Below are 12,766 nucleotides of genomic sequence, written 5' to 3'. Positions count from 1 at the left end.
ACTGACACGATTTTGGAAGGATCTCCGATACATTTACGGACCATAGACACATGAAAGACTGGATGTACGGATTCCAAGTCCGAAGGCAAGTCCAACTCATATGCTATCTGGCCTGCCTTGCGTATGAACCTATATGGTCCAATGTACCGAGTACTAAGTTTTCCTTTCTTACCGAACCTCATGACACCTTTCGTAGGTGATACCTTTAGGACTACCCAGTCGTCAACCTGAAACTCCAAGTCTCGCCGTCGATTATCCGCATAAGACTTCTGACGGCTTTGAGCTGCTAATAGTCTTCCATGTATAAGCTTAACTTTCTCGATTGCCTGTTGTACCAATTTTGGTCCTACTAACGTAGCTTCCCCAACATCAAATCACCCTATAGGCGACCTACACTTTCGTACGTAAAGAGCTTCATACGGAGCCATCTGAATACTAGAATGATAGCTATTATTATATGCGAACTCAATAAGCGGCAGATGATCATCCCAGCTACCCTTGAAGTCTATCACACAAGCTCGTAACATATCCTCAAGTGTCTGAATAGTACGCTCAGCATGTCCGCCTGTCTGGGGATGAAATATTGTACTAAGACTTACCTGAGTCCCCAATCCTTTTTAGAAGGACCTCCAGAAGTTAGCTGTAAATTGAGCTCCTCTATCCGAGATAATAGATACAAGGACACTATGCAGTCGTACTATCTCCTTAATATAAATCCTGGCATAATCCTTTGCGGAATATGTAGTCCTAACGGGCAGAAAATGGGCTGACTTTATAAGCCTATCAACAATCACCCATATAGAATCGAACTTACGATGCGTACGAGGTAAGCCTACGATGAAATCCATATTTATTACTTCCCATTTCCAAGTCGGAATCTCCATAGCCTGCAATAATCCACCGGGCTTTTGATTCTCAATCTTAATCGTCCTTGACATCTGAGGACCCCATCTTCTGAAATCTCAAACGGTGTCTTCTCCTTTTGAGGGGTGGAATCCCTATAATGAACTAACACAGGATCCTCGTACTGGCATTCCTTCACTTCAGTTACTAACAAGGATGTTGCCGTATCCTGAATAGTAATTTCAATATTACCTGAGTCCAGTAACCGAACTCCAAGAGTAGCTAGCTGATGAACCTCATGGGCTATTCCTCTCTTCTCTGGCTGTAAATATGACATGCTACCCGTAGATTTACAGCTGAGGGCGTCGGCTACCATGTTTGCCTTTCCCAGATGGTATAAAATATCAACGTCGTAATCTTTAAGTAGCTCCAACCACCTTCTTCGACGTAAATTCAATTTCTTTTGCTTGAAGATATACTAGAGGCTCTTATGATCCGTATAGATATCAACATGAATGCCATACAACTAGTGCCTCCACATCTTTAGTGCATGAATCTCCGCAGCTAACTCTAAATCGTGGGTCGGGTAGTTCTTCTCATGCTTTCTTAGTTGTTTAGAAGCATAAGATACAACCTTACCATGCTGCATCAGCACACAACCTGATCCAACGCTTGAAGAGTCACAATAGATAACGTAACCACTGGTCCCTTCTGGGAGCGTTAGAGTCGATGCTAAAGTTAATCTGTCCTTTAATGCCTGGAAACTCTATTCCCAAGCATTAGTCCATTGAAACTTTGCTACCTTCTGAGTCAAATTTGTCAAAGGTGCTGAAAGGGAAGAAAATCCCTCTACAAATCTTCTATAATAACCTACCAAACCGAGAAAGCTACGAACCTCCGTTGGTGTTGTGGGTCTAGGCCAAGTCTTTACTGCCTCAGTCTTTTGTGTATCCACCCGGATGCCTTCATCCGAAATGATATGCCCAAGGAAAGCTACAGAGTTCAACCAGAATTCACATTTAAAGAATTTTGCATACAACTTCCCTTTTTGTAGAGCTCTGAGCACAGTACGCAAATGATCTGCATGCTCAGCCTCTGAACAAAAATACACCAATATATCATCGATAAATACAATTACGAACAGATCTAAAAAGGGCCTGAACACACGGTTCATCAAATCCATGAATACTGCTGGGGAATTGGTCAAATCGAATGACATAACACGAAACTCAAAGTGCCCGTATCTGGTCCTGAATATTGTCTTCAGAATATCTTCCTCCTTAACCCTTACCTGTTGGTACCCGGACCTCAAGTCTATCTTTGAAAAATACTTGGCACCTTGAAACTGATCAAATAAATCATCAATCCTCGGGAGCGGGTACTTATTTTTTATCGTAACCTTATTCAACTGTCTATAATCAATACACATCCGTAAGGAACCATCTTTCTTCCTCACAAATAACACAGGTGCTCCCCACGGTGATGTACTAGGTCTAATAAAGCCTTTTTCAAGCAAGTCCTTTAGTTGTTCCTTCAACTCCTTCAGCTATGCGGGGGCCATTCTATAAGGAGGAATAGATATTGGGTAAGTATCTAGTAGTAGATCAATAGCAAACTTAATTTCTCGCTCTGGCAGAAGACCCGGAAGTTCATCAGGAAAAACATCGGGAAACTCATTAACCACAGGGATGGACTGAATGGTTGGTGACTCTACTTCCATATCCTGAACTCAAACTAAGTGATAAATACAGCCCTTTATGATCATCTTCCTTGCCTTGAGATAGGAAATAAATCTACCTCTCGGCGACGCCGTATTACCTTTCCACTCCAAAACGAGCTCCCCTGGAAATTAAAATCGGACTATCTTTGATCTACAATCAACGTTGGCATGACAAGAAGCCAATCAATCCATACCCATTATAATATCAAATTCTACCATATCTAACTCGATTAGGTCCGCTACGGTAGATCGACTATGAACCACTATTATACAACCCCTATATACTCGCTTAGCTACCACTGAGTCCCCAACAGGTGTAGATACCTCATAAGGTTTAACCAATTCAGGTTTTATTCCAAACTTACTAGCAACCAACGGAGTAACATATGATAAGGTGAAACCTGGGTCAATCAGTGCATATACATCATATGAGAAGACTGATAATATACCTATAACAACATCAGTCGATGACTCCTGATCTTGTCGTCCTACCAACGCATAAATGCGGTTCTGAGGACCGCTCGAGCTAGATGCTCCGCTTTTGCCTCTACCATGACTCATTGGTGCTTGTGAAACCAGCTACAGAACCCGCTGGCGGAGCTATGCTTGCATCACCTCTTGTCGGACAATCCCTCATAACGTGGCCCGGATAACCACAAGTATAACAAACACCCAATCCTATATGGTACTGTCCGACATGCTGCTTACCACACTGAGCACATCGTGGCAAGGGCGACCTCATCTGACTTGACTCACCCCTATACTGAGAACCTGAGGCCCTGAAATTCTGACCAGACCCTGAATATATGGAACGATCAAATCTCTTACCGCCAACCTGAGGGGGCACGCTAGCCGATAGATGGGCTAGATACCTCAGGTATTGTTGCCTCTGACCACCTCGAAACTCACCAGAAGGACCCGAAGATCTTGCTCTTTTATTCTGGGCCCTATCATGCTCACGATCCATCCTCTGCTTCTGCTTACGCTCCTTTACACCCTGAGCGTATGCCTGAATACGATAAATATCCATGTCTGGCTGAAGTGAGACCGACGTACAATCGTTAAGCAAGTGCGGCTCTAATCACATCACTAACCGGTGAACCCGATCCTCCATCTTAGATACAATAGAGGGAGCATACCTAGCCAACGAATCAAACTGAAGACTGTATTCTCTAACACTCATGTTACCCTATCGAAGGGTCAAGAACCTATCAACTCTGGCCCGTCTTAGCTCTGGTGGTAGATAATGACGAAGAAAAGCTTCTGTAAACTCCTACCATACTGCTGGAGGGGCATCCTCACCTCTGGACAATTCCCAAGACTCGTACCAATTAACTGCAACATATTGGAGTCTATAGGAAGTTAGTTCAACTGACTCAGTCGTAGTGGCCTTCATTACCCTCAACGTCCTCTACATTCTATCAATAAATACCTTAGGGTCCTCGTTTGGATCTGCCCCCGTGAATACCGGAGGGTCTAAATTAATGAAACCATGAACCCTCGCACTGACGGACCTATCTGCATGACCAATACCTACTTCCTGACGCCAGGCCTGTACGGCTACTAATCGAGTTAATAACTGAATAGCATCCCTCATCTCCTGACCTGGTGTATCCGACTGAGGGGCTGAACGTACATGGGCGGGTGCTGGAGCTGGTGCCCCTCGGAGCTCTCCTGGAGAGGGCGAGGTATGTGAAGTCTGAGATGGAACCTCACTATGAGACTCTCCCCGAGCCCTGGTCACTCGTGGCGCTCGACTAGTAATCTCACCAGCCACGGACTTTCCCTTCTGGGCGGTTGTAGTCTTTGGAGGCATCGCTGAAAATATAACATATCGTTAGGAACATGAATTCTTATATCGCACGATCTGAGATAAAAAGAGAGGATAACATCCTATATGTCTTGTAGCCTCCTGTCTATAAGTGTGGTGCACAACACACCCATAAATAAGACTCTACTAGACATGGTTTGTAGACAAAACTGCTTTGATACCACTTCTGTCACGACCCAAACCGATGGGCCGCGATGGGTACCCGAGTCCTACCTGTCGAACACCCTTAAGCATGCGTTTAAGATATAAACATGAATAACATATACGAGAAAAACCTATCCAAAAGACATATGTACATATACATGTGGAAATACAGTAGGGCGAGCCGGGAAGGCTACTTACTATCCAACTATACATAACTATCTACATACCTCTAATAGAAATACAATTGTATAAAGACGGGACTGAGCCACGTCATACCCATATATCTATATACAAGCATATCATACCAAAATCAAAAGTAGCTTCGGATCAAGAGGAGCACGCCAACTCTCGCTGATCAAAAATCCTAAGAAGGGGAACCGTCGACTTGCCTACCTGCACCTACGGGCATGAAACACAGGCCCCGGGAAATAGGGAGTCAGTACGAATAATGTACTGAGTATGTAAGGCATGAAAATCAGTACATAAAAGACATAGACGAAACATGAAATAAAGAAATTCACTTGTAAGTTTGAATAACTTTGTAAATCCTGAAACATTTATAATGTCATGCACGTGCGTATAATGTCGTGTCATGCATAGGTATAGGTGTACATAACCTCATCAAGCCTCTGAGGGCATCCCATCATATCATCTCGTCCACTGTAGGCAAAATCATCAACATTTACATATATCAGCTGATCAGGTGGTGGTGCGTATATAACGCCGTAAATAAGATATATGGTCATGGGTCAATGTACATGTATAAATGCATGAAATGCATAAGAAATACGTTAATAAGATTTCTCGGAGTGTCATAAAAATAATATGTCTGTCGAATAAACTTTATCAAATACGTATTTTCTGAGACCCATGAACAGAAGATATAATAATAATTTACATGGGGAATCAAGTATATAGACACCCCTAGTATTTCGATGAATAGAGTCATTTATGGAAGTTGTGCATTTGCTCATTTTATTCATGTCGTATGGATCAGGCCAAAAAGAAAGAAGCCTTAACATACCTGGAGTAGAAAAAAATCCTTATGATATTCTTGCTCGAATTCTCGTTGAAGCAGTAATGTCACGCTATAATTAAGGAGAATGACTCCTCTGTACAGTTAGTGTCACCAAAACCTTTACAGAAAATTAAGTAGAAGAGTACTACTCCCTTTTACAGTATGGCTTACAAAAAGATAAAATGCAATGATTTAATTATCTAGGTTTGGACAATCCTGTGGTGTGAATTCTAATTGTAGTGTTCTTTTGTAGGATTTTGTAAGGATTCACATTGCTTAATGTTTGTGTGGGAATTGTAGGAAATTGGAACGAATTTTTTAAGAAGTCACATACTAATCTTGCAAGAGCTTCGCGTCAGATTTGTTTTGAAAATGTAAGAAGGGGAAATGTGGTTTTTTTTTGTTCAAAATTCTAGAATAAGGTGTCTTGATATCATTATACTATGTTGTCACCTAATCTAATGTGACCATGAGTCATTTATTTTTTAGTGGCTTGCTGCCACGTGGAGTGGGGTGGGGTGTTTGTTTTAATCTTTATCCACTTATTAGGTAATTAGGTAATGTCCCGTTACCCAGTAATTAATCAATTACCCACATAATTAGGAATTATCTCAAATTACTTAAAATACTACTCATTTTTTATATACTTTATACATCATACTATCGTGGTCATATGGTACCTTTGTATGGTACTAGTCTATAAATATCGGGTACTATAGCGCGGACCGTATTTTATCCTAAATCGACAACCTTCAACTAAACTCATTTTCTTTAATTCGTGTATCCTATATCCTTCATGGCACTTACTTATCGCTTGTTATAAATAGCATAAATACGTTAACTTCAAGATAATTTTATCCCCGAGTCTATGTCGATTAACTGAAGACGAAACTTTAACGTACGAAAACACGAGATGTAACAAAAACAGTGAGGCTGATGCCCTTGCCAACTTAGGATCATCAGTCTAAGACAACGAGCTTAATTCGGTAGGAGTGGTGCAACTCATGAGATAGGTGGTAGAAGAGGGGCATGAAAAGATAAACTCTACAAGCCTGACTTGGGATTGGAAAAACAAATACGTTGAAACCTGAAGACCGGCAAATTGCCCTAGGATTCAAAAGATTCAAGGGCCATTTGTACAAAAGGCAGACCGATTTTGTTTGTCTGAGGATGGAACTTTATTCAGAAGAATGTTTGATGGCCCGCTAGTAATATGTCTGGGTCCAGGGGATACTTATTACGTTCTAAGGGAAATTCACGAGGGCACCTGTAGAAATCATTCGGGCGCCGAATCATTGGTTCGGAAGGTGATCATGGTAGGTTACTACATGATCGACATCGAAAAGGATGCGAATGAGTTCGTATGAAAATGTGATAGATGCCAACGACATGCTCCGATGATACACCAACCTAGGGAGCTACTACATTCGGTTTTATCGCCATGGCCGGTCATGAAGTAAGGAATGGACATCGTCGGCCCCCTTCCATAGGCATCCCGTAAGGTTCAATTTATTTTATTTATGACTGACTATTTTTCTAAGTGTGTGGAGGCCTAGGCATACGAAAAGTTTATAGAGAAGGAGGTCATCGATTTCATTTGGGACCATATCATATGTCAGTTCGGAATGCCGGTCGAGATCGTGTGCGATAACAGGAAATAGTTCGTCGGTAGCAAGGTGACCAGATTTCTCAAAGATCACAAGATCAAAAGGATCCTATCAACGCCCTATCACCTTAGTGAAAACGGACAAGCCGAATCAACCAACAAAACCATATTCCAGAACCTTAAAAAGAGGTTGACCGACGCCAAAGAAAAATGGAAGGAACTCTTGCCCGAAGTTCTTTGAGCATATCGTACGACCTCGAAATCCAGTACCGGAGCTACTCCTTTCTCATTGGTTTATGGAGCCAAAACTTTGATACCCATCGAGGTCGGAGAGCCAAGCATCAGATTTCGATATGCAACAAAGGTATTAAATGACGAGGCCATGAATACAAGCCTGAAGCTATTGGATGAAAAGCGTGAGGCCGCCCTTGTTCGGCTGGCTGCCCAAAAGCAGCGGATCGAAAGATATTACAACAGGAGGGCCAACCTTCGGTACTTTAACGTCGGGGACTTAGTGCTAAGGAAGGTTACGTTGAACACCTGAAACCCGAACGAGAGAAAGTTGGGGCCAAACTGGGAAGGGTCGTATCATATCATCAAAATCACTGGAAAAGGATCGTACAAGCTCGGGACGATGAACGGTGAACATCTACCGAGTAATTGGAATGTAACACACCTAAAACGATATTACTGCTAAGGTACGGCCCCATTCATTTTCTTTTATTTAGGACTAACTCTTGTAGGTGATCGACAAGGAAAAGTACGAGATTTTAGATCTGAAAGCACGCGTTGCACTCTTTTTTCCTTGAACCGGTTTTGTCCCAAATGGGTTTTTTGGCAAGGTTTTTAACGAGGCAACAAGTAAATCGTGCTAACTTAGAATCGAAGGCTGGCAACGAAATGGTAAAAGCGATCAAAATAATATTCGATGCCTCACTTCGATCAACCTCGAACACTGGGGGCATTACTCTACGATATCAACTTTAGCATGGAAACAGATTTCAGGATTGAAGGGTCTCGATCGGTAGGATTTAATGTAAGGGACAAACGGTCAAATGAATTGTGCCCACATAGACTGCTCGAAACCTGACGAAAAGCATGTACACATACATCCTTCTTATGCAAAAGAATAAAGAGAAGTCTCTTCCTTGCAATCATCTCATATTTTAATGTCTTTAAATTTCTTCTTTACATTCCTTAAAGAATTTTCTACTTCCGATCCCCGAAAGGAAACGAGCCCAAGGGCCACTTATAACCAGAGTTCGAATGATCATTCTCTCACTCGGGGACTGCCGACCGAAAATTTGGACGGCCCAAGCTACTAGACCTCGGGGGAATAAGACCTAGTAGGCAACCCCCGAATATTAAGGGCCACGGCCATCCCCGCTCGGGGACTATTATCTTGGCCAAGCCCGGATAACTCGGGAAATCAAGTCCAATGGGCGGATCCCGAACTAAAAGGCTACGGCCATATTAACATAGCTCGGAGATGTCCGAGACCCGTAACAAAAACTAGGCCTTCGAAACAAATTTCATAACGGGTTCTAAAGGCTACCCTCAACAAGCTAAAAACCTAAATTATTTTAGGAAAAAGATTTCGGTAACACCAAATCCCTACAATGACTTAACACAAAGTAATATTAAAGGCTTTGTTCGAACCTTCGAACATAACCTACTTATTTCATGCTAAGGCACTTCGACCTTTTGCGAACACAAATGATAAAACAAAGGAAAAATCCGAAAGCTGAAAGGGAAAGAAACCTTGTATATATTTACCAAAAATTCTTTTACAAGGGGCAAATAGCCCCAATACAGAAATTTATAATAGCCAAAATGGCAAAAACAAAACGTCTAAAAAGATCCTAAGTGTCCTACTCTTTACCGGGAGTCGCGTCGTAGCCTTCAGGGACTTCACCTCCTTCAGGCCCATCCGAGTCTTCAGATCCCTCGAAATCTTCCTCCTCGGGATAAGTCAGCTTCCTGGCCTTGGCCTCGGATACCTTGGCATTCTCGATCTCAGCCAGCAGGTCAAAGCCCTAAGCTTGAACTCCTTCCAGGGCCTCCCTTCGGGATTGCCACCTCATGTGTTCCACTAAGTTTTTTGCTTGGACCTGAGCCACCTCACCATCAGCCATATACTGGTCCACCCGCTCATCGGCCTCGACCTTAACCACAATAACCACCGATTTGTCCACCTCAAGTTCCTTGGGCAGATTTTCTTGGCCAGAGACCGCCAAGATTAATTGAGACTGGAGCTCCTCGATCTTCTTGGCCTGCACCAAGGTTTTTTCTTTTGCAGCTCGGAGCTGGACCTCAGTCGAAGCCAGTTGTTCTCGGTGGTCTCCTTTTCAAGCGGTCTCCACCTCCACCTAAGTTGCTCGGCCTGGAGTTTGTCACTGAGAAGATTGTAGGTGCTCTTCTTCTCAGTCAGCTCCCGAACCTCGACCTTGTATTGGGATAACTCCTCCCGATATCAGAGGAAAGTTTCATGGTGAAGTACCGAGGCCTGCGAGCATAAGAAAAGTGTTACGATTTTTTGTAACTTAAAATCTAAGTACTTATTAAATAGGCACTCGAAATTACCCGATTCAATGCCTGTTGAGCTTCATTAAACAGGTAGGACGTTTTCACCTCGTCCATCTTGGCTTGGTCCTCTTCGGCCAGCAAGCACCAAAGATAGATAGCAACCCCCACGGGGGCAGAGAGAACCCGGGCATCCTCCGGGACAGAGATAACTATGGACCATTTTCGATCAGGATCAGCACTCAGAGCCGGGAATCGGCCCACTAAACTCGGGCTCGAAGAAGTCCTGCTGGCTACCGAAGACAGTGCTTTCTTTGGCACCGGTAAATCACCAAACCCGGTAACATCCTCCGAGGCAGTGGATTCTAAACCATCGAAGAAGTTATTGAGATCTGCCGCCCTTTTAGGCCCCTCATGCAAACGATCCTTTAGCATATCGGTCTCGTTGATCATGGAATTAGAGATTAAAGGAGACCGGTGAGATCAATCGCCCCAAGTGCATCTTTCGGGGCACTCTCCCCTGCTCGAGGAATATCATCCCCGGCTTCCTCTTCGACCTCCCTAGCTTAGGGCTTAGTAGCCTCGCCCTTCTCCTATTCATTGACCCCGATCACTGCCCTCTCAGCAGCCTCCTTGGCTTGGGGCAATACGGTATGGACTAGAACCCGAGCCACCAGTTCTAAATCTTCTTCTTCTTCAAACTCATCCCTCAGTCGGTGGACTAAGTCTGATGGGAGGGCGCAGATGCTTTCTTTGGGTTTGCGCGCCTGCCTCTTTTTCAGTTTTTGCTTCTCCGAGTTCGAGGAACTCGTAGCCCCTTTTTCTTTTCTTCTCTTTATCCTGCTTCGGAGCAGGAGATTGGGGGAGGATGATTTCATCTGTGGATTAGGGCCTCATTGCAACATCCTTCCCAAGGCTAACAAAGAAAAGGAGATGAGTAAGCTTGGAAAGAAACCCAAGTGATGTCAGTACTAGGAAAGCATCTTACCGTGAGAATGGGCATCCCACCGACCCTTTGAAAGTTTGCGCCATGCGCGATCGGAATAGGTCTTCTGAGATACAATTCCCTCGACCCACTCCTTGAGTCGAGAAACTACATCCAGCATCCGAGTGACATCTGCACCACGAAGTATTGATTAAATGAGAGGAAAAGGAAAAGCAATAAGCAAAATCTTAAAAGTGAAGTTGTACTTACGTTTTATGTTCCATTTATAGGGAAACGACATTTCCTCGGCCAGGAATAGATCTGAGTTCTTCACTCGAACGAACCGGCCCAACCAGCCTCAGTCTCGGTCCTCATCTATGCTCGAGAATAAGGTTTTAGTAGCCCGACGGCCAAGCTTTATCAATCCCCCTCGGTAGAGTTGGGGACTGTACAGACGCATGAGATGGTCGATGGTGAAGGGGCACTTGTCGAGCTTGCTCACAAAAAAATGAAGCAGAATAACAATCCTCTAAAATTAAGGATGAATCTGCCCGAGCATTACTTCATACCTTTTGCAAAAGGCTACAATAACTGGGTCTAGAGGGGCCAACGTGAAGGGATAAGTGTAAACACTTAGAAAACCCTCCACGTGGGTAGTGATTGACTCCTTGGGCGTAAGCACCACCACGTGTTTACTAGTCCAATTGCAATCTTTCTTGACTTTGGGGAGAAGATCATCAGTGATGGAGCATATATACCTCGAGACCGGCTTGCATCGACCCGGTACGAAAGGGGTTTTCTCGATCTTGAAGTCGGCCCCGGTTGGGCACCCTGTAGGAATGAACACAGTTGAGGAAGGTTCCTATGTCTTTTCCTCGACAGCAGTAGAAAGTGCCTTTTCTTCTTCAGACGGTCTCGAGGAAGATAGAGTTTCCTTTTGAGAAACAGATTTAGAAGTCTTTGCCATTGTTTCTAAGGAAGGGTGAAGAGATGGTACTGATGAAAGAGAGAGCGTAATTAGCGGATAGTTTATGAAAATTGTCAGAAAACTATAAAGGAAGAAGTTTTAAACTTAAACTAGAAAACCAGAGGATGATGGTGATGAAATTTTTCTTAAAAGCACAAGAACAAACGTTTGAATGTTAAAGTTCTAATGGATGGAAGGATGAAGTATTTATAGTTTGTAAACGGCGGTTCAAAACCCGTAGTGGCCGGCCAACAACTGACACACATTTAATGCCTTGGAGACTGGACCGACGGGACGTTTCAGTTACCTTTTGTCTCTTACGTCATGAGTTATCGAAGTGAGGCTCGGAAGTTCATATCGTTTCTCGTCATCTTCTCTCCGAAAAATGAGGGGACTATCTGTATACGGTCAAAACCATGCTCGTCTATTGTATGATCAGTCGAGATAGAAACGTGACAGGTCGAAGCTCAACCTCAGGTTATATCGAACCAAGGCGCGAAGTTAAATCATTGAGCTCGTGACTCCGGGACCGAACAAAATCGAGGAAACTTTGTCGAGCCAAATAACGAAAGGCCAAAATATCCGCAATTGGTTAGATATCACGGCGGATATCTCGGCACGTATCAAGGAGAGACCGATTAATTAGTAAATTGTGTGATTTTATACCTTTAATAGAATTGTATCAAGAGTGAAACTCTCCTACGATATAAAGGGGGTCTGATTATTTGTAAAACATGTTGTAACACCCTTCCCAAAGTAATAAACTATCATTTCTAATTATTATCTAATTGCTCTGTTCCGGCATCGATTGTGGCATTTCTTGACTAAAGAGTGACCAACCTTCAAGGTTAAGGCTGTCCAATTTGTGTGGTTTGTATTTATTTTCTTCTCATTAATTTCAATATTAATATGTTCTCTCAGTTTGTATCAAGTTATATCACGTATCCTTAAAATCATGTATAAATTCAATTGTTATCTGATTTTAGGGTAAACAGTTTACTTTAGAATAGCTCCTCCAATAAGGTTAGAGACAGGTGAGGGGACCACTGACTACTGATATTTATAACAAGACAATCTTATTCTGCAGATCAATTCGCTAAAAAACATACTTCCTCCGCCCTAATTTAGCTAACGATATAGAGTTCAAGAAAGAAAGAAAAAAGACTTTAAAATTTGTAATTTAAAATAA

General features: G+C 43.0%; 2 protein-coding genes across 2 annotated transcripts; both read right to left on the bottom strand.

The window, feature by feature from the left end:
• Positions 1 to 853: 853 nt before the first annotated feature.
• Positions 854 to 1,219, bottom strand: LOC138907449 (uncharacterized). Its single transcript, XM_070198046.1, has one exon. The coding sequence runs from the start codon at positions 1,217 to 1,219 to the stop codon at positions 854 to 856; it is 366 nt and encodes a 121-aa protein (XP_070054147.1).
• A 1,891-nt stretch (positions 1,220 to 3,110) lies between these two features.
• On the bottom strand, positions 3,111 to 3,593 carry LOC138907448 (uncharacterized). The gene has a single exon (XM_070198045.1). The coding sequence runs from the start codon at positions 3,591 to 3,593 to the stop codon at positions 3,111 to 3,113; it is 483 nt and encodes a 160-aa protein (XP_070054146.1).
• Positions 3,594 to 12,766: the final 9,173 nt, after the last annotated feature.

The sequence above is a fragment of the Nicotiana tomentosiformis genome, chromosome 3 (genome assembly GCF_000390325.3).
Source record: "Nicotiana tomentosiformis chromosome 3, ASM39032v3, whole genome shotgun sequence".
NCBI classification, from domain to species: domain Eukaryota; kingdom Viridiplantae; phylum Streptophyta; class Magnoliopsida; order Solanales; family Solanaceae; genus Nicotiana; species Nicotiana tomentosiformis.
This window is presented reverse-complemented; position numbering and strand designations above follow the sequence as displayed.